The sequence below is a fragment of the Bombus flavifrons genome, chromosome 14 (genome assembly GCF_040668555.2).
Source record: "Bombus flavifrons isolate JBK064 chromosome 14, iyBomFlav1_principal, whole genome shotgun sequence".
Lineage (NCBI taxonomy): Eukaryota > Metazoa > Arthropoda > Insecta > Hymenoptera > Apidae > Bombus > Bombus flavifrons.
In genome coordinates, this window is record NC_138455.1 from 2847301 (window position 1) to 2871120 (window position 23820).

General features: G+C 38.0%; 1 protein-coding gene across 1 annotated transcript in view; it reads left to right on the plus strand.

Moving 5' to 3' along the window:
- Positions 1-23820, plus strand: part of LOC138186860 (uncharacterized) — a 163394-nt gene that overhangs the window by 111461 nt on the left and 28113 nt on the right. The window contains exon 4 of the mRNA XM_069127117.1: positions 6388-6512. Within this exon, the coding sequence (XP_068983218.1) occupies positions 6388-6512 (125 nt within the window). The remainder of the gene's footprint in view (positions 1-6387; positions 6513-23820) is intronic.

The window sequence follows — 23820 nt, forward strand, 5'->3', positions numbered from 1 at the left end:
ATATTTTGATTTCACTGCCATTTGAAATTACTAACATCGTATAACAAAATACTGAATGAACGTTCCAACTTTTCCCTTGCCACATCCCAATTTTCCATTGCTACAAAATCAGGTTAAACATTTAAATATAATTTCCTATTATCTCTGGCCACGATTTCGTCTCCTTTGAGAAGTAGCAAAAACTAGTTATTAATTCTGCGGCTTAATATTCCCATGTGGCTCCGCGAAATTTCGTGCAATCGACGTCCAAACTTACCACTATGCACGTCGACCAATTACCAGAACTTTAACCAGCTCGTTCCTAGTCGCACTTTTACCCTGTCCGATTTTTTTGAAAAAGTTGTGAATAAAAGGCGCACGGGTGAGCATACTTTCGCGACAGGTCGCTGACAAAAGGTCGTTTCGTCAAACAACCGGGGGAATATGAGAAACGTCCACAGCACAACGTCGCGTTTATAAAGTTTACGCGCAGCTAACGCAGTTCTCATAACGTTCACAACACACGCCACAGAATTTTGTAGAACGGTGTACGGTTGGGAGATGATTTTTAGGTGGTTGGAAATACTACGTATGTACAAGCGCTTAAAGAAACGCTCCATTACCCGGCTGCCACTGGCTTTCTTTTTAGTCTTGCGCCAGACATTTCCAGCGATACGTTCGTCGTCACGCTCCGCAGATTAAAAGAGTCGTTTTCGAATTCGAAATGTTCGAACGGCGGTCCATCCTTTATTGACTACATACAAGAAGAGATCTCGAGCATTTTAATATCATCAAAAGGATATGATTTACCTGATTTATTGGATTAATAATTTTCTGATATTGAAACATTATGAAGGAAATTACAAGTGAAAAGATTAATGAGAGGATGATTTGAAGCTGAATGCCGACAATTATTAGCAGCAATTACATATTAAGTGGAATAAATGCAAGCTTTTCGATGGACGCATCGACTATGAAACGCATGTGCTATCACGTCGTCAATGTCATTATACAGATGTGTGGCAGCTATTGTGAATGACGAAGAATGAGGCATTATAAACGACGTTTATGAGACACGGGCTTGATTAACGCGTAATCACGTTCTCGCGTGATTGAGCGGGAAGTAATATTGTCCACATAAATACCAACAAGAGTTTCGCATTTGCTGGAAAACGTGTATGCGTAATTTATTTAATAAATTTATTAGACTGTATAAAATACATACGTAATTAATGAGTAGATATATAGAGAGACATTTAGCCAACAAGTTTCGAGGTACAATTAACCATTAACCATTACATTATCTTTTCTCTCCAAATCCTTACAAATTACAAATAATTTAAAAAATCTTTCTTATCTCAATAATGTAGCCAATAATTCTCAAACGACAAACAGATTGACGATTATCCGAATAATTACATATAAACGTAAGAATTCTTTTATTTGTGTAAATACCATGAATGTTTCAAATCTTTCAAATTCTCCAAATTCCAGACACTCCATCTCTCAAAATCTATTTTGAACACAACAGTGGAGTCTCCGGCAATCATGAAAATCGTGATTGACGTGGTCCGTTTGAAACGACCGTAGGTACAAAACTCGAGCGTCTGGAGGGTTGATTGCGGATCCCAACAAGCAGCACCCCTTAGAGCGAGACGCGCCGTTACCCAGCATGCTCCATTTACCCCGATAGCTACGAATACGTGTATTACACCCGTGGTATCGAAATTCCCCGTCCCCCGTGACACACTGTCCCCCCACCACCCCTTTGCAGCAGCCATTTTATCTGAAACGACAACCATCCGCGACAAAACGATCTGATGTTTCGCGGGGAAAATTTCGTGGAAATTTCAACCAGATCGAAGAGCGCATACGAGCGCCTGTCACTATATTTTTCGCTATAAAATTTCCGTGATAAATTTTCAACGTCGTTTCGTCGATCAACGACGAACATACTTTACGAATCTTTGATCGATATTGCTTCTATCGTATATTTGTACGAAATTTTCGGACCTTTATTTTATCTGTCATGTATTGCTCTTTTGGCAGGGTACTCTGTTCAAAAAGCAACGGTTAGCGGAGAATTCGAAGGTGCTCCTGGCGATATTTGGTAGAGCCGAGTATTTGTAGTAGCGAGTGAAGTTGAGCTTTTTTCCCAAATAGGCTTAGTTGACCGTGGTTAAACCGTGCGGAGTGAATTTATGCGTTTATTGAGTTCCTGGAAATTCTTCTTTAACCGAATGAAGGGTATCGTGTGTTCCCGAAGAAAAATCATCTATTATTTAATTCCTGTATTTTAGATTATATAAATAGGGCATTGCAAATTTATAACCTGAAAAAAAAATAATTTTCGTAACATGTTTCCATGCAATTCTTAAGTATATTACTTAAGAATTATTAAGTATATTAATTATATTAAGTACAGAATATTTCGACGTGTTAAACACAAAATTGGTGTAATCGCGACTTATTGTTGACATAGACTTGTCATTGTTACGTATTGCGCCATAACCGCCGAGAGTCGTTAAAATTCTTTTATTCTTCAGTCTTGCCTCGACCGCTCAACGATTAAGACGTACGAGTGTAAATATATGTAACAATTAAAAACCATATGACGTATTCCTGCTAATCTATTGTATAATACAATGCGACTTCACAGAGGAAGAAAAACAATGTTAGCAGGTGCTTGTGGTAAATAATCGAATCTCAAGTAGAACAGTTCGTATGCAATATGCATGATGAGAAGATGAAGAGAGGATGAAGTTAGGAATTACAAAGTGAGTTACGAGCACACGAAGTGAGCCAATTAAGAATTTAAAATTGGAAAGAGGAGTTTATCGCCGTTTTCTGATCCGTTTTCGTTCACTGTCCATAAACAGCCAATGGGATGGTATTGACAGCGAAAAGAAAGCGCCAGGTGTATGGCGTACAGATTCGAGTAGGGTTGAATTGATCGCTTAATAATGCAAATGCGATTTCAGTCTTTAATGCTCGCTTGAGCGTTCGTCACTTAATAGGATCGCATTTAAAGAATTGCACCGAATTTCACTGGGATTGGTGAGTCGTCTTGATAAATATTGACCTTTTTCATTGCGAAAAACATTCGGCCTTTTATTTTTTTCTTTTTTTTTTAAAGCCGCATTTTAAACGGCTAATTCGCTATAGAAAAGTAGAATGCGCTTTCGTAATTTCCCGGCGATTTCATGTGCAAAAATTTAATTAACTATAGGCTTCAAAAGATTATAATATCTGTAGAATATTCGTATTGAAAATGTCGTAGTCTTTAAAATTTATAAAAACCAATAATATCTTTAATCAATTTGCAGTTTAATTTTTAGATATGTCAGACATGAATAGTAGAATTTCTTTTTGTCAGGCCACGATATATTTTGCAATAACCACCTTACGAATTTAAAACTTGCCCAAGAAAACATAAATCTCCCATCAGTTTTTCTCAATTAACCGCAGGCAACAACTCAGTGTGTACAAAATCATGCGACTACGTGTCATCGTCTACGTGCTATGTGAAAGAGTAATAAATTGAGGCGATTTCCTCGACACGGCAACGAAGGTAGAATTCAAAAGAAGTTGGTCAGAGGATCGATCAAAATTTAGGGGATATATTCGGGTTGTGAAGCATTACAGCTTCACTGCAAATCTTGATTAACCTCCTTCGTCTTCGTCTTTGGGAAGTTCCAGAGTCTCGAAGTGCTGTGACGGTGGAGCATAACATCAATTTTCATCCCCCAATGACGTACGTCTTGTTCACGAAGACGATCGTCCGCATAGTTGTTGAATGTCACATGTTAAATTCGAGGGAGAGACGCTTTAGGGGTAATATTTAATCCTTAATGGTGACTAGAATCATGTTAAGATCTGCAAAGCTGTTGACAAGAGAAATTTGATATTAACGATATTGCGCACAAGTGTCTGATAGATAGAAATTGAAGTTATCGTAGTAGATGTTGTAGTAATGATATAGTATTGTGCGCATTATATATCTGGTAATTTCACTTAAATTGTAATGTGGAATATCGCGCACATTTCGCTTTACGATAAATTATTTAGCGTGGGTTCAATAGCCTATTTAATAGAAATTTAGTTGCTAAGATATGGATTTCGATGAAAATTTATACTGTTCGAATCCTAAAATGTTTTACAGATGAACTTTATGTAATTGGAAACGTTTTATAAGTTTCTTTTAATATCGGCAGCGATCGTAACTTTCGATCGTTTAAAAAAACGCAAAGAAGCTTTAGTACGGTAGTATTTTATAAAAAGTGATATAGACTCCCAATAAAATGAAATGAGATTCCTTTTATTAGGATTTAAGATGCAAAGAAATTTCAGTATCCGATATATTTTATTTATTTATAGCCAGTATAATAAATTTGTCCCGTACATAAATGAATCAATTTTTCTGAATTACATATCCAATATCTACATTTATACGTCAGTTATATTAAATACACGATAATAATTCATCACCATATATATTAAAATTTTCATCAGTTTTACTCTTCCTTAACGAAAAAAATTATAAAACTGATCAACTTTACCATTATTTACATTTTTAAAATGCTTACTGCATTTATTATCATGTATATTAAACTGAAGTCCTGCATATATCACAATAAAATCCGAAAGAAATTCTACAAAATACACAAATAACATTTACTAAAATATTCAAATCTTGCACGATTGCTATTTCAGAGCTACGTACGCTTTTTATAAATTTGACTAAATAGGTTCGATGTCATAAAAAGCAGGATGTCATTCATTTTAAAATGCATTTTGTTTCATATCGATCCGAATCTCCATTATTGAAAAATTATTATTTAGAAGAGAAGTGTAATTTTTTAAATATTTACTTTCTGTCCTTATCATACACTCGGACTTCTCGCTCACACATCCTCACTGACCTACGCCAAGCTTCATCAGCGTGCGTTGGTCAGTGACAGATGCTCAGTCAGCGTTTTTTTCACAGTTACTACTTGATTTATAGAGTTCCTGAAACAAATATATGTAGGTCACAGCGATTGGACATCGTCTGTGTACATGTATGGTACAGAAATGTTTTCTGAATGCCAGTGTTCAAATATTGTAACTTGGGAATCAATTGAGATGTTGATCTCACATAAAAAGTATTATAAAGAGCATGTTTTCATTTTTATCTAAATCGAAAGTAATATATTTACTCTGCAAAAAATTTCTGTTCGTAATTATTCTAACTCGAATTCAGTATGAATGTAGAACTATTACTCTATTACTTGTTACGCATATCAATAATCTTTTTCTTCGATTTAAGAAAATTTGTATTCAATTCGTATTTTGACACTTATTTATGTGAATATTATTATATTCGAATGTAAAGTAACATTGCTATATATATGAAAAAGGATTTGTCTTATTCAATTATATGATGTATGTTTAAATTACCCATGGTTTGTAATTAAATCGTATTTAATTTATTTAATGGTATCCCAGTGAGAGATTTGGAAATTAAATTTCGTTATATTGAAAAGAGAAAAGTAATCATCAATGAATGAACATCAAATCTATTTGAATAAAGAATGAAAGAAAAATACTGCGAGCGTTTCGTTATATCAACGACGTTCGTACAACGATCGAGGGTTGTTATCGCGTTTTACGCAAAAATTTTCATCGGTCATAGTTGGATAGATGGAAATGCTCTCGTTATTCTTACACGATCGTCTATAATAAATAAATCGTCGACAACTATGTCCGGTTTCACTTCCCGGCGCAAACTATGTGAAATATGTGAACACGTTGACAATAGCCGTTCAAGGTTTCAACGACATGTGTCGTTGTCGACCAATCACACGTTCACCAAGGCATCTATTGTACGTAGTTACTTGTTTTGTACGACATTTCAATATCCATTGTACATCAGGCTATTTAAAGAGGAATTGTTCGAAGTCAGTAACCAGATCTTGAAGTAAAAATTCCACTGTGTGTTTTGCTTCAAAGATCAATATCGTCTGTTACATAAGAGTACAGCCATTGCTGGAAATTTGTTTTCCCATGGAATATCGTAAAAAAAAAACAGTGATGTTGTTTTTTACACAATAATTCCTGACATTGTATTTTGATCAAATATTTTGATTGAAACACTTTATCTCTGAAACAGGAAATTAAATTCACGTGAACGAGAAATGCAGTTTTTGCAGTAGTTTAATAAATCGGTTACTGCTCTTTTTTTTTAAAAATATTGTTTTATTCCCTAGTTATTAAATGAAAAACTTGAAAATAACGAACGATTGAAAAAATATAATAGTGGCACTCACATACAGGTATTTAATACTAAAAGTGAATTAAATGTAATTTTATTTATTTTCATAACTTTGGATAACCGTAATTGACTAACGTTATTCGAATTTATTTCAGGATCTCAGCACCGTTTCAAGTAGCTGCTGTAGCTCTTGTCCTGGCCGCCACAATTTCAGCTTTAATTGGACATTGTTATTCAGATCACAGAACCCTGGTCGCCTGTGGATTATTTCTTCTTAGTGGTAAGTATTCATATCAAATCGCAGTTGAAAAATAAAATTAGTCAGTTGCTGGATACCTTATAATGTATTTTTATTTCAAATCTATACCAAATGAAATGTAGAAATCAGTAGTAATGAAAATCTTTTAATTCCCGCAATCGGAAAAATCTAGCGATAAAATTTACTATAAAGAGGAAGTTAGAATTTTTTGAAATTAAGGAACACACAGCAATCTGTTTGACAGAATCGTGCAAACTACTCCATCGAAAAGGTGCGTTTCACGTTTAACTTCACTAAGAGTTCTATCTCTATTCGATAATCAGGTTTCAAAAAGGGCGGAAAAATTTACCCTAAATGAAACAAGTTAGAACCACTCGAAATCAGAAAGCAAGCGGCGAAAGGCCGGCGCAATCTGCTGGAGCCAAAAAGTACATTTCACACTTAACACGATCCGAGGTTTATAAAGAGGAATGTCAGCATGGCCGAGGACCATAAAGTCTCATAAAAAGTGCTCGGTGGTACAGCAGTCGCTTCTAATCAGCGATGATCCGGCAAAAAATCGTCGGTTGGAGACAAGACCGCTGTGGAAACGCGGTGATTAACACGGTGGACGCTTTCAGAGCGACCACCGCGACCGGAAAGAAACGATAAAGAGGCGGAAAAAGAGTGGGGGCGATTTTTGAGAACTGACGAGTCGTTTGTTCGCTGGTCACGTATGAAGTTCGTAGCTTCTCTTTCTCTCCTTTCCTCTTCTACCGTCTTTCCTACAAGCTCTCTCTTTCTTTTTCCTTCACGATCTCAGAGAACTACTTGGCGGTGTATCAACCGCACTTTCTCCCTGTTCCCTGTTGAAAAGCTAACAATGTGATCCTTGCTGTTTTAAACTCTCTGGCTACATGAGTTTCACGCGTGAACAATTCATAGATCACGAACGTTGTTTCCTTGTTCTCATGGGAAAGTTTGTACTCCTGCCAGTGGCTTCTTAATATTCGACGCTGTTTTCGTCGGAGGTAAATCGCTTTATTAAATAAAACGTTTACATGCCGGCTGGGCTCGCACGGTTTTTGCGACGAAAGTGAATCACTTGGTTATTCGGATCCTGTCGTCTCCCTTTGTGGTGTTTGGGAGATTATATGAGTAAATGTAAATTAAGTTTATTTGAGTGATGGAATTCATAAATGTGTCTGGAGCTCTAATAAAAGGAAGGACGATAAATGTACAGGATAATGTACAAGCTTGCCATTTGCGAAGTAATAATCTTCTACTGACAAGGAATCTATATTTCGATAAATTTTCAAATTTTATCAATGTTTCTTTTCTCTATACTTTCAAGTATCGATTAAGAAAGATTGAGAGTAAAAAAAATTCAAGCATCGATCGTCTATGATATTCACAGATTGGATCTCTGTATAAATAGGTAAAATTTTAACTTACAATTTTACACTCGCATGATCAGCAATAAACAATTGATCATTAAGAAGATAATAAAAAACAACGAGGGTCGTGAACCTGTATCGGGAGAGTTTTCCACTTGAGCAAAATCGAGTGCGTGAACGTAAAACGGAAACGGCGAATGAAAATCGAGCAAAAGTATATATCCTGGGAAAGTCTAATGCTTCTGGATGCACGGCGTATGAGTTGGGAGAGGATGGAGTAGTTCGATTAAAAATCGCTCGGATGGGATCGTCGCTCGACCGGAAGTATAAAACGCGACGTCCCTCTGCCTTCGACTTCCGACCAAATAATTCGACAATCGTCTGCCAGGCTGTAATTAGCGACCAGTTTACCGACTCTTTTCGAGAAAAAGCTTCGCTTCCGCTTGCTACCTGAAAACCAGCAGTCTTTTATTGCTTTTTACTTTTTAAGGGTTGAATATCATAATATTATTATTTATTATATACTAATAATAATAATATTTTGGATCTTTCAATAATCAGTAATTAGAGTTTGTCAGACAGAATAGTTGCTGTTTTATGTTCAATTTGTTAAAATGTATATAGAATTTGAAAATGTTCAGACTATGCGAGATATACGAGGCATCATTCGTACAAGAGCCTTTCAGAAATTAAGATTAAGTTATATTATTTCATTTAATTGCACAGATGCTTGCAAATAAATCACAAAGTTCGTCCAAGAGAAATTTTAATTAAATTTCTTCCGTTACTTTGTTCCTATAATTTAATCTGCCTTTAAATCTCAGCATGTTTATTACATCGTCAATGACTGACAATAGCGAAAAACAGATTTTGAATAGATTAAAAATTGATTTGAGAGATCAAAGACGAATTATAATTACCATAAAATATCCGTCTCTGCGCAAAAACTGCAATATTGATGCACTCCATTCGCGAATAAAACTTTTTCCCTCAAAAGAAACAGACTGAAGTCGATAAAATAAGAGCTAATAGGTCGAAATCGAAGAGAAATGTTGAAAGCAGCGTATAGACGCTTTCAAATAAAGAATAATACGTTGCTGAAAGGTTGACGAGAGCAGAAAACGTCAGAAATTGAACGATCTTATATTGTTGTCAGGGCTGTGTGAATTTGTCAGTGGCGTATCGGCGACGAAACATTTTTCCGTTTGTTTCCAACCATACGGAGACACACGGCTGCGATGATGAAGTCATGCAGAACACACCAGTGGATCCATTTCCTCCATTTTCCCGCCGGTTCTTTCTCTTATTTTCAAGCCGTGCGCCAGCCGGATTTCGCGAAAAGCCGGTACGTTTCGCGTCGTGAATTCGAAGATATAAGCACGCGAAAAAGCTCGCCAATTTTATACCAGGAACATTCAGCAAAATATATGTATACAGACGTGCGTGTATATCAATTTCGCTCTAAAATCCTGCATTATTTGTCCCCAACGAAATTTTAATCGAAATGCAAAAGCATTCCATGTTCGTGTGAAAAATGCTTTTCCCCGACTTGTGAATGTTTAATTCTTGTCCGTATGATAATGTTTCCATATTCTTACCTAGTTTCCCCATTAAAGAGATTAATCACTTGGGAAAGCGAATATATGAGTTCCTGTCCTTTCAACATTCTTCAAATACAAATTTTATCAATTCTAACAGCGTTTAAACGTCATAAACATCAAACATTTTCCCTGTCTAGAAATTTTTATCAAAGAAATTTCTTCTGCCACGATCCAATCCAGACACTTGTTTTTCTAGACTGCGTGATAAGTTCTATCTTAGACATGTTCATTCCTTAGACACGAACAACAAAATCAATTGAAGTACGAATTACTCTTTTTTCATCTCACGAAAACTTCGAACCTCGTTTAACCACTGTATCAAACGAAATAACGATTAACATCGTAATCGTGGTATCATTCCCTATTTTATTATTACTTATTCGTGGAAGACAAAGCTCTGACAGTTTACAAAGACGCGATAGCTCGCTATCGAAGGTTCCGTTTTCATTTTGTGCGTTCCTTTCCTCGTAGATCGTCGGGTAATCATGCTCGAGGCTAAAAGCGGTGGAAACTGGAAGTTCTTCTACGAAGACTCGTAATTACGTGTCGGAGAACAGGTCGGCCATCGCAGAGGGAAGAAAAAGATGGACACGAGAGATAGTCGGAACATAGAGGAGAGAAAAAGAGACTAGACCGCGGTCGAAACTCGAAAGCGAAGGATCGGCCTGATTTATATCGAGCTTTACTACTGGGCCTCGATCTCGTCTCTCGGTTTTCGAGGCTGCGCGCAATTCTGTGGCAGCTCCTGGAATCTGGATCAGAAATTTCTTTGAAATCCTCGGGAATTCTCCGCTTGATCGATGTCTTTTATTTCGCGCGTGGAATTGTGATTCATATCTTTTTGAGAGGCCTCGGGCCTGGGTTTATCACTTGAATTTTATTTTGAACAGCTTGAACGCGTTGATTCTTGAGTTACTCTACTTCTATTCTTTCTATTGTCTCCCTATCCTCGAAAACTATACTAACTGTTCTCTATTTTCTATTATTCCTGTCCTTTGCCTTCTTTCCATTTTCCTCCAACCTTTTCAAATTCTCTATTCCCCTTTACTTTCCTGAAATTTATATTTATCTCTATCTACTACCCTCTCTACATTTATATTCCTTTTAAATTTACATTCATTCTTATTTTTCCGCCTCTTCTGCATTTATACATGTTTCTATTTCTACCGTTCTTACGAGTCTTTCCATTCCACCTATCTTTTTTGTATTCTCTTCTCCTACTCCTCTGTCCGTCTAACTTTCTTATGCCTCCCATTACTCCGATCCTCCCTCTACCCTACGAAGCACAACGATAAATTGCCAAAAGCAATTTGCAATGCGATAATATCGGACAGACAGGTGTTGGGTCGCCATCTCGTTCGAGTTGGGGATTGACTTTGCGAAATGAAAACAGATACCCGGAGCGACGTGGCTTTTGTCCGTGTTCCGAGCGCGTAGCCGAGTAGACGTGACGTTTTATTGGCGGAATCGATAGCGATACAATATCGCGAAACTCCCTTACGCTCTGCCGTGCCGAAAAAGTTCTTCTCCGCGTACATCAAAGGCGAGGCTGAAACAGAGAAAGAGTGAAAGAGAGGGGGAGGGAAGGGAGCAGCGGTTGCTGGGAAGCAATACGAGCTCGATTTTCTCGACCTCAATAATACGAAGCACGAAGCAATCGGTTTCTGTGCGCCGCGATATATCGCGTGAACCATGTCACCAACAAAGAATTTATTTGTTGCCCGCTTCCCGCAATTTGGCCGGTCTTAGCGACCGAGTTCCGTTACCTTTATTGCTTAAGAACGTGTATAACTTTTCCTGGAATTCCTTTAACTTCCTCTCGATACATTCTAATACTTTTGTTAACAAAGATTTACTCCTTGCAATAAAGATTGGCACGCTAAAATTATCGTTTCTAACGTTTTGTAATTTGGAGTTGAAAGATTGATTAAATTCCATATTTCCATATTTTCATAGAGTTGCTAGCGGTAGGTAAAGAGGAAATAATTGTAAGTAAATATAACGAAGTGGAAATTATTCTAACGAACAGAAAACGTGAAACTAAATGACTATCGATTACTTGATAATCTGCAAAAGATAAGGTAACGATGACGAGTGGCAAGAACCGCGGAGTTACCTACGACTTCGAACTACGCGATAACTACTTAATACTTATCGATAAGACGTCTTTTCCGCTTTCTTTCTTAATCCGCTTGAACTTGCTCCAAGTTCCTTGAACTCTTTTCCTGAAACTTCAAAACGATTATGTCTACAGTAAAAGACAAACAAAATTAAACGATCAAGAAGTTGGACGCGAGAAGAGAGGAATAGAATCGTACAACGTAACGTCGAAGGAACGTTTCATTTGCGAATAAATTCTACTTTCATCGCTTCATTTCGTTGAAAAATGGTAGAAGTTGAGCGAGAAGTAACAAAATGACGCCAGAAATAGGAAGAAAGGAGATAGAATATAATAATGGGAATCAAAGGGAAGAAAGGAAAATTACGGAACTCAAAGGAAGTCGTGAAAGAGTAAGTCAGAGGTCGGTAGAAAGACATCTAACGACAAAAATTAAAATATAACCATTGAAACTTAGAATGAAGGGTAGGAAATGTACAAATTGAAAAGGGGTAGATAATAAAAAGGATAAAAGTCGAAATGAAGTAATGGAGAGATAATAGAAATTTATAAGAAAGGTGTGGAGATTTAATAAAAATTGGCAGGAGGTTAGTGAAATAAAAGAAATTTAAAGCAATGATTTTAGGATATTAAGAGTCGAAAACGAAATAGAATAGAAACTGGAAGAAAAATAATAAAAGTCAGGAAACTGGTAGAGACATATTCTTTAATATTGATTTATCCTTTTAGTAATTTCATGTAAGAAAGGTAAATTATTATTTCCATAAAAGAAAAACGTCTCTGGTGCATAATTAGTTCTGAAAATTGGAAAATAAAATGAGAAATATTTTAACAGCGTTTACCACGAATATAACAATTATGTGCTATTTTCTGGACGATGTGTAATTATTACCATTGTACGGCACAATGAGATAATTGCATATGAAAAATGTGCTGAAGTTTTCATGGTAAATTAAGTTTTTGTTACGGAACGTTAACTGATTGTCCATGTACAAAATTAAAGGCAAAATTGAAATTAATTGCGACATCACATTTTATATATGAAAATGAATTCTACTTAATCAGACTCTTTATTTATTTATTTTCGTTTGTCATTTGTATTGACGTTTATTGAACCATTTAACGAGAAATTATTTTCACTCTTGCAAAATATTTAAATTTCCATGAAACGTAAATAAATCTTGATAAAGTAAATAATCTTTTAAAGGTGTTACGACCGTTCTCGCTACGATTCTGCTAATCGACGCCGCGAAATAATCTTTCCCCTGTTTCGATTAAGATAACAGAGGTAGTTCAATGAATTTAACACTGAATTAACAGGCTTAACATAAAATTGTATATTTGACAATATTTAAAAATAATATAATGAACACGCCACAAATTGTTTAACAATTATAATTAGTTTGATACAGGATTCGACCCGACTTTATTATATCTCTCGATGTATCCGTTCGACTAAGCGATGTATAGCGTTCGACTCTTCAGAAGGGACTAATTGCCCTTCGATCATTTCTTTGTCTTCTCTGGGAGACGACCCCCACTACGCTCGGGTCACGCCACCGTTCGCGCCTATGATCACGTATGCCGCCTTATTTGTGTGGAAAAAAATAACGGACCGAAATCGACGTTTCTAGAACTCGCTGCTTGGTGATAATTATGCGCTCGTCCGTATATTGTATATTTTCCGCCGGGCAGATCAGACGATCCATCTGCGACACTGCAGGGCCGCGAGCGACGGTTAGAAATACGGCCTATACTAAGCCTCGTGGCGTAACAAATGGAAAGGGCAATAAATTAATGAACAGCGCTGCCATTAACTCAGGTTTTCTTATTTTCGTTATACCTGCACATTTTTTGTTATTTTTCTAATGCCTTAAATTTAACCTATTCTATCTACTCTATTACTGTTACATCTTATCAGTACTTAAATTTTTCTCGCTTTTTCTTTTCCATTCTCTTCTCATTGACATTACTAATATCTCTCAAATTACTTTCATTAACATACTACAGTCACTGATTACTGCCATTAACCTTTCATAATTCTCATATAATATTTCTAGCAAATTTATCATACACCTATCAGGCATAGCACCTTCGAATTTTCCTCGCCCTCGCTATTATGATATTCTCTGTCCTTCTCTATTCTCTACCCCTTTCTCTAGCAACACGGAAGCTTCCCGTTCGTCTCGTGATTCCATCAGTCGGATCACGCTGTCAGGAATTAAAAGCGAATTATATTCATCCCCAGCCGTGTTTCTCGGTGACGCGAATTCGTCAACCAGTCTACTCATAGAAGAACTCTAAATTCCATAACGAATAAACGGGGGAAATTATCTGCGACGATTTAATAATAACGTTCACAAGTGCCTACGAGCACCTGCGAGCGAACGGCGTCGGAACTGCTATTCGCTGCGGAATTATATAAATTGTTGGCAAATATTTGTAATTGTTTACTTTCTTACGGGGATGACTGAAACGCGCCGGCTGGTCACATTTTATCTCCTATTTTGTCAGTGTGAACGCGCACTAACGACCGTAGAACCGCAACTGTCTCAATTGAACTTTATTCTCTGTGTTTTGAACCCTAGTGCGATGTAGTTTGAAAAATTCTTAATTTGTCGATGATTGAATTTAGATATGAATTCTTTTTCAAATCTTTAGAATTACAAGTACTGATGATGGTGAGTGATAAATAAATAAAACGAACGGAACACGAAGCAAGTATTCTGCATTTTTAATGCATTTTTCTAATGATGAACTAGTTTCATCGTCCTAGATTTTTAAGGTTTATGAGTTTTACAAATCTTTGGCGTCGTAGGCGTGCCAGGTGAAAAGAGAATTCGCGTTTCGTCCCGGGACTACCGGTGGACTCGTCAGTATGGCTATACCCGATAGTCCCTGCCTTAAACGTAGAGGGAGTCTCGCTAGGTGCGGTATTTGTATCGTGACACCGTATATTCGACCGCTAGCGAGACAGACAGACTCGTTGTCATCGTAGTAGCCCTCTGTTTCTTCCTTGGAAATTTCTTCCAAAATAATTTATGCATTAAAAAGTTGTCCAAATAAAGTAGAGGGTATCTTAAATCTTTCGCAGATGTTAAAGTTAGCTGTCCAGCAACTTTCGTGGCAGCAAATTTTCTCAAATTTAAGCTTGCATAAGAAAATCACACGAATATTCAAATTATTCTCGAATTCGACCGATTTGATACGAACCGTTTAACGAAGGCGAGGAAATGAAGCGAATTATACAAACATGAAGAGCGAAAGGCGCGAACGGAAAATTGGATGCAACGAGATCGAGGATTCTAACGATAATCGGAAGCAGATTGTCGGCGAACGAAACGGAACAGTCGGTTAAGTGGTCTGGCAGTGTCCGAGAACGCTTCGTCGACTACGTTGGATGTCCATGGTCGGCTGGAAATGCTTAGTCAGTCGACACGAGAAATTATAGGTTGGGAACAGGCAGCCAGGAAAGCCATGAATTCTCCGTGAAAGCAAATATCCCACGTAAACGTTGTTAAACATTAAATCTCGTGAAAATGTTGACGGAAATCGATGAGTTGGCTATTCCCTTGGAAATACCTGTCATTCTTTTGATCGTTCAGAAAAGTTTTACGGGTTTGACGTCCTTTATCTTCGCTTTTATTTAGTTACATAGCATGTCTTTTTGTTCTTTTTATTTTCCGTTTTTCTGCGATTACTATTTTTGAGTGACTGGTACAACTTCATCAGTTTTACTGTTATTTACAATTTTTCCATGATTCACTTCCAATATATAAGTACACAGTACACAGTCACGAAAAAATGATAAAGATTCTTTCAATGAATATTACAATTTCAAAAAATCTTAGGCTCTCTTTTCTAACATACTGTATAACTATAGTTACATGCAGATTCAACCAATCTACTTTTATTAAATCAACAATAAGTCTCGCAGTTTGATACTATACAAATGTAAGTTTTAACGTTCCATGAGATCAAGTTCTTAAACCAAAAAGCAAAATCTAAAATTAATTCCATGTTCACGAAAAGCCTAATAATTTCAATTAACACGTGCATCGACGAGGAAGATGTTTCGTTTCCGTGGCGGTTCAACTTGAAACCCACGGGGCTGAGTTAAACGCAACCCTTTATTGTTCACCCGTGTACGTGTGCCTGCTTCGAACTTGTGTGCAAGTCGAGGTTAATGTACCAAGAAGCGCATTACCGGCTATGCTTACCATGAGAGAACTGTAAAGAACGAGAACGGCAAAACCACCGGTTACTTACTATTACACGAAGCGAAGAACGAAACTTCCTTCCTCGAGATCGATCGAGAAAAAAAGCTATTTCCTGTCTGCGTTCTTTGTCTGCCCCATATTCGAGAGGCTAGTACGAGAATTATCCCTTTGTTCTTCGCTAGCATTGCCATAGCGACATTGAAAATGTAAAAATTGTTTCTTCCATTGTTTTCGTCGATCAAAAATGGGAAAGGGAGGAAGGTTATTATATAAATATTTTTTCTTTTTAACGTGATATTTTTTAAATCCTTCAGTTGCAAATTTCTATGATTTTATAGACTTTAGAATTAATAGATAATTCTTTCTATTATTTATTATTATAACTTGCCATTTCTACTATATATTGTTGCTATTTCAAGGGTTGACGAGTTACGTTTTATTCTAACATTCAAACAGTCAATCGGATACGTCGATTTTGTGAACGTTAATAGATGGTAATTAAATTACAATTGGTGATGGAGATTGAAATTTGATTCATCTGAACCGCGAGCTTGTTTCAGATTTTGACGATAAATAGCAGAGATATCGGATATCTAGAGAATTATATTAGTCCACGAAGTATACGTAAATCTCTAATATCAATTATTGCGGTTTAGTACGTGCTCTCCTAAATATTACAGCAACATTTCATATTAAACTCGTCCGAGGAAAAAATTGTATGATTGTAATTTCCCTCGGCTGCTCTTTATGAAAACACTGAAACGTTGATTTTGACGCGACGGTTCCCTAAATATTCTATGCAAATGTTATAACGCGCACGGTTTTCCATATACTAACCAGACTTCACGAACAATAACAGTTCCTGTCTGAAATTTTCCTGCTCTAGCAACACACTATTTCTTTATTATTTCCTTTGAAAATTATTCTTTGCTTGTAGATAATTGGAATTAGATCATAGGAATAAAAATTAAAAATTAGTATCAATTAGCAATAATAAACAGATAAGCTTTTTTATTTTTCACGGCAAAAGTGCACCAAAGCAAAAGTTCTATTAAAAACTGGAAATGTTTCAACATTTTTGCGTGGAAAAACGAATTGCTGAGGTACCGAAAATTACCGAAAAGTCAGTTGCTCGTTAATTAGACCAACCTTGCCAAACTTTCGTGTGCATGTTATTATTCGAAAGTTCGTAAAAATTAACGTGCATCTCTGACGAGCGAAATTAATGTACCAAGAAACGAGTGAGCGGCTAAAACAGCGAAAAACCGCGATGAAAGTCGCGAGCCCGCTGGAAATACAGAGCACGGAAAAATAAGAAATTTCTAACGACTTCCGTGAGATTAACTAAACGACACTAAAATGTCTATCATTCGCGTAAAGCAGAATATTAAGCGAATAATATCCAATTCTTTTACTAATCGCGAATCTCAAAATTTTACTTTTCGGGGTATTTTAACTCCTATTTTGTAATCATCATAAATTGTGCGAAAGAATATTCTCATAATTTAGGATATCTGTTCAACTGTGTTCGCGGAGAGACGCGTCTGCGGTGCGACTCGTCAACGAGAGTCGTAAATTCTCGTTTCGATTAGTATCGGCACCACGAATCAGCTGATCCCCTACTTCGATTACGATGATGGGAACATTTAGATAGAATCTGACACAGGGTTTTACAGTTTAAATATAACTATATATTTCACACCTTCAAAGACTGAATGTCCGGATGAATGTTAAGTATAAACGGAACGGTGTTGTCACTCTTCTTGAATCGCACCCGAACTTTCCTCCTGATTAACGCCTTATTAACCTAATTAAACTTTGCGACCGGCTAAAAGAGACTTTCCCGTTGTCCAAGACCTTGTCTGCGACGATTAACGAATGCCAGAGTTTGCTTTAAAATAAATACGGCGGGCGTTTCGCGCGAGAACGAGCGCGTCGAAGCTCGCGGCGTGTTCCTTCTTCTCGTCAACGTCCAGACCCTCCTTCACTTCCGCCTGTTCCGTTGGCAGAATTTTCAAGGGTTGAAACAGTCACCTTAACGAGACGGCTTTTCTTTTCATCCGCCGCTTCGGGCACTAAACCCTCTGACGAGTTCTCCCCTCGTTTCGTCAGAAATTCACGCTGCTTTTTCGTTCCCTACCTCACGCCCCTGTTACGCTGGACACGATTTAACGACGCTTTACCGAAGCAGTTGGAAAGAACGATTCCGACCCCCGCAATTCCACGGTCTGTTCGCTTTCCTCGCAACGAGATTAATCGGGGCCATTCGGATAGGATCGATGGTGGGACAACAGCCGAGGTAATGGTGTAATGGAATTGTAAATGGGGCCAATGCATTGATAAGAATTCCGGTTAATGCGGTTTTAAATGGCTTGAGCGTCGCCAGCAATTTATTTGACTATGTTGTTGGGAAGGTGGAATACGGGTTTAAATACAGTATGAATTGTGCGAGCTTGTTAATTTTATAAAGTTTGAGAAGTTCGAGAATCTGACAATTTACGTTAATTGTTGATTTATTGGAAATTTGGTTATTTTCTAGTAGAGTAATTTCGTTTTTGTAATAGCATATAGCTAGAGATTTTATTAAAATACTATGAAATATCTCTATAAACGAGGAAGATAATTAAATTGTTTCTCTGCTGTGTGATAATTCTATTTGTTTCATTAATAGCATGATAAATATTTGTAGTGATTTGCTTGGATAATGCAGAGGGCAATTACTAAAGTAGCATTAGCGATATAATATAATAACTTTGTTATTGTTACAGAATGTTACATACATATAATGATTAATAGTTTAATGTTCTGCGAAGTTCCTTGATTTATTGATAGTTCTAAACGGCATAGTTTAATGGAAACTGAAAATTGATGCAACCTCTAACATTAGTGTATCAATTATTTTGATTATTTTAACGTAACTCCAGGTTATTTATTAAGTTTGAAACTCTGAATAACTATATCCAGTAATGACATAATTACTATGAACAATTAGTAAATATATTCACAAAAATTCAAAAGGATAATATGAAAGTTACTATAAAATTGTCTTTAATGACAGTAACTTAACATTTCAGTAACTTAACAAACTATTAGCGTAAGTACAAGCAGCGCTTGGAAAATCGATAAACCGTCCCATCTTCAAAGACGTGTGGAATCTTCATGCACGCTTCAGACAATGTTTCAATTAAGGCTTGAGAACGGTGTTGCGGTTTCACACATCCTGGAGAAGCGGTGGCCAAGGTAATAAGCGAGCTTCGACCTCTTGCAGATCCAAGACGGCCTTAATAAACCAAAGACCAGCCTCTCGAGAACGCCTTCAAACCCTACTTAAGACTTCGAGCGGTCGATACTAGTGGCTCAACGGCCACGAGTGAGATCTTTCTTTCATGCGACTAATAAACAATCAAGAATCACCGTACACAAGTCGATCACCTACGGGAATTCTATGGCAAATCTTTCAATCACTTATAAATTATAAAATTTTATTTCCAAACGAAACGGGCATACAAAGTATAAGCAAGTTTTACGAATCAAATGGCATGGTTCCTTGTGTCCTTTAGAAGAGCTGATAGTTACTAAAGATTTTTCAAAAAGACAAATTCATTATTCAGAATGAGTACTTCTCATTTTACGTTACGTGGTATCTCTGAATCACTATTGATAAAAGAAGCTTGTCCTGAAAATTCTCCTGTATTTTAATGAACTATTTGTAGAATATTCATGTAATTTCTTCGCAAGCTGTGAAAACTTACAAAAACCCCGAGTGAAGCCACCAAAATTCGAAATGAACAACGCGCAACAAGTTGCTGCTTACATATGCTTTCCCAGCGTTTCGACAATTTACCATTCGACGGGAAGCGATGTAAATTCCCGATTAAACACTCTCTAATACTCGACGAAGCTTTTCCAACAAGTCAAACAGCTGCCGATTCCCAGAGGCAAGAAAGAACGAGCAAACGACGCGTGATCCTCGACTCTGTTCGAGTAAGAAAACGCTAAAGCTTCGACCAAAGTATGCATTCCATTAGCATACCGTCGAACGTTTATTGACATTTATTACCATTTGACTAACAAAAGATGTCGTGTACTAGAATATATTTAATCTCATACCAAGTGTACAAGATTAAGAAATAATTCGAGCAAACTTTGAAATTTTATAAAAATCCTCCCTGAGATTTGTTCACGTTTTCGTCGATTTCATTTAATAACTAATTATATGAGCTGTATTTTACTATCAGACACTTTTCGAACTAATGATTGTATCGCCGACAACGTGTATTACTCAACCTCCTGTGGCGTTAACACATGTGACATTGGGATGATAGGCTAAATGACAGCGAACCCGTTCATCAAGTAAACCCAAGTCATCGAAACTATAGTTGCGAACACATTCGATCGATTTACGAAGTATCTTTTTCCACCAATTACATCTCTTAAATAATACAATATTAATAGTCCATCAACCGCTTGAGAAACCATCCCACGGTTGAAATTCTCAAAAACGCTGTTTCTAGTGAAATGAAAGAACACGTGTACTATGTTTCAAACGATGCCACCATCCAAGGTTGAACAAAGTCTCAGCAACAGAATATCCCTCGACAGAGCCGTGACAGCTCACCAGAAGACAAAACTTTCGCCATGCATAATGCATTCGGTAGAATCAGCGGCGATTTTCAAGCGGCGAATGTAAATCGGTGAAAGAAACAGAATCGTCACCGCTTCCCGGCGTCGCTGCCTGGGCGCCCCACCCCCTTTCACGGCGATCGATAACGTGCCAAAGCAAGCAACGATGGAAGGAAGTAAAAAATAGGGAAACGTGGCCCCTCGAGTTCTCCAGTCGTTTCGGCCTGGGCTTTTTAAACCTCTTCCTACATTATTTTATCTTCCTTTTACCGCCCCCTCGAGCCTCTTTCGCTCGACTGCGCATTCCTTTTAGCGATTTCAACCCCCGCCTTCCTCCACTTCGCGTAGCGGTGGCCGCGATGGGCGACATCCGCTTTCGTTTCACGTTTCTTTAGTCCTCCATGCGTTTCCTTGGTTTCTGTCCTTGTCGAGATCAAGATTGTGGAATTTTTTCCAGAGGAGTACCGTACCGTTCCCGAGGGGAACCCAGGCCCGTGACGATTAGACGAATCCTGTGTTTCATTACCGATCTCTGGATAATTTTACGCTTCGCCAGGAATTTAACCCGTCTAGGAACCCGCCAGGGTTTAAGTGGCCAATGAGATTGAGTATTTCGATTTTATTTCAATAAATTTTCCTTTAGAATTTTGTTGAATGTTTCGGATTTTCGATTCGGAGTTTTGATGAAGATTTGGGAATAAGAAGTCAGCGAAAACTTATTTTATTAATAATTCCGATATATTAAATTCCAAAGCAGTTAATGCTAAGTTTACATATCTCATAATCTACAAATTTCAACAAAAGTCTAATATCTAGCTGACTCGCAAAACTCTTCTTGAGAAAGCCCAAAGTTTCCCTTCCTCCTTTCCGTCATGCCAAACTTCTCTTCCAAAACGATTAAAAATATCTTCTTCTTTCTACCCTTTTTTTACCCTTCAAGTCTACCCGCAAGACATTTCACCCCATTCGTCGCTCGTTTGGCAGTTTTTCAAAAATCTCCGTCCGAAGTCGTCGGACTCCGAACTAGCCGGAAGGAGGAGAACAGGAAAAGGGGAGAAACTCGACGAGACAAGAGAAGGAGAAATTCGTACGGAAAATCCGTCGGAGAATTCCATCGCGACTGAGCGATCTCGTACTATCCACATCCTGATCTTTTCTCTCTTCCTCCCTCTGCCAACAAAAAGGAAACTCCTTTCATTTCGAGGAAAGAATGTTCGGTTATGCAACGGCGCTCGCGAGACTTCCGCATATCGAGGACCCACGCTTCCAGTAGGCTGAGTTCCAGGGGGCCGAGTATCCTGTGCGGTGAATTTGAATTAATATCCCACGGCAAGTGTTGTAAATCACGACGCACGGTTCCAAGTTGTTGCTTCTACGTTTGTTGTTACGCGTTCCCAGCCGGAAATTACGTCTTACTTGAACGGCCTCGTTAAGGGTGATGCAATTCGCGTGTAGACGGGGGTGGGTTTCAGAAGATTGAAATAATTTGCGTTCGATAAGATTTGTCGACGGAGTCTCGCATAATGTTGTTATTTCGTGGAACGTAGCCTTAGCAAGACATATCGCCGTCAAGACTTGGAACGTCGATATTACATTTTCATGGTATTTGAGTGTTTGTACGTGGCCTATTCTAATTGGAGTATATTAATTAAACATCAATCGTACTTGTAAAATTGCTATATTTTATTTGGAGTATGTTCTTTTGGCTTACTTCATATCGATTTATATTACTTATCAGGTAAACTTACTTGGTAATATCGTTATATGTACATTATCTTTGGGAAGCGACGAACGTTGATTACTTTTGCTAAATAATTCCTCCCTATTCGGATTTCTTCAAAAACGAAACACCAAACACAAAATCATCGCTCGCTATTTCTCGACTTAATAAATATCCGTTCAATTAAAACCATTTGAAGTGGAAAAATAAAATTGGCGAGATAAAGTCATTGTAGCCATCTTCTCTGCGCTCGCGTGGTTCCTAGGCAGCGTATGAAAAGGGAGCTTGTCTGGATCTTGGTTCGCCGATTCCCATCGGCGGGATATCGGCTCGCAATACGGCGTGAAGTGTAAAACCCGGCAGAATGGAAGTCAATTTACGAATACATCTCAAGAAATAGGCAGAGAAGGAGTGGTGCGGGAATAAAGGGCGGGCATGTTCCCGTGGCGAGGCCCCGGCCACGCAAGGATCGCGCTGGATTACCGCTTCGAGCTCGATTCTCGAGCACACACCACACCGTCGAGCACGATATCTTTCCATTTGCTCGCCACGTCTCCTTCCGCTCTTTTTACGATTCGACCTGCACCCGTGTTTCTTACCTTCTCCTTACCCTCGACCTCCCTTTTCGCTTTCGTTCCTCGATAATCCACCGTGCAAGTCGACACGTACCTCTCTATGTGTATAGATTATATATAGACGCATAGTATGGATCGAACGAAATCGAAATTCAACGTTGAGAAAGGGGGGGGCGAGCACCTGAACAAGGGTGCGAAAGGGAGAAAGTGAGAAGGGTGACGCGGTAATATCGCGTCTAGGGAGGCCAAATTGATTTCTCCTCGTAACCGGGGAGTGGTACGTAAGTCAGGAGAGAGGCTAGCGACCGGTAAGAGAGAGGGAGAACGTCTGGATTCAACATTTTAATAAAAGCCACCCGCGGTTTTGTCGCCACTAGACGGCGATGAACTTTCCAGGCTTGAACTGATGGTCGGCCGCACCAGGTACCCAACCTTGATCACGATCATGGTTACGCCACCTGAGCAATCTCCTCGTCGAAGGTCGACTAAACTTGCCGGTGTTTTTCATGGTCACGTGGATCTCTTTCATTCTTTTCCCTTCTTCTTTTTCGAGAAGAAACGAAACGTTCGTTTCGCGGATGGAGGTCGCATTTGTTCGGCCGCGCGGTGAGAAAGACTTTAATTAACATAATTAAATTGGTTTCAATTTCGAGATGGTTGTGGTATTGAAGCCTTTTAGGGCAAGCAGGGTTTTTAAAAGTCGTGGTATTTTTCGACTCTTTGCATGTGAAAAAACAGATATACGTTTAATTAACTAATACGTATCGTATCTTATACTCATTGAAGGTGTTACTCGGAATTCGTCCAAAAGCATTCAATTAGAGATCCCAGTTCCTCCCACGTCTCAGCTACGAAACAGCGATCGTGGAAATCCTCTTCTCGCGATGATTCGTCACGGATCAAAGATGCTATAGTCCGTAATCACGGCGAACCTGTCTAAATTAATATCCGTCTCGTAATGCAACGTTTCTGCCCGGCTGCTCGTATTTTATTCCTTTTAATTAACCAAGGATTGAATTACCGGGGGATTCCGAAAACTTCAGGTCGCGTTCATTACCTTCTCCTCGTCGTTTTAATACGCTAATCCAATATTCT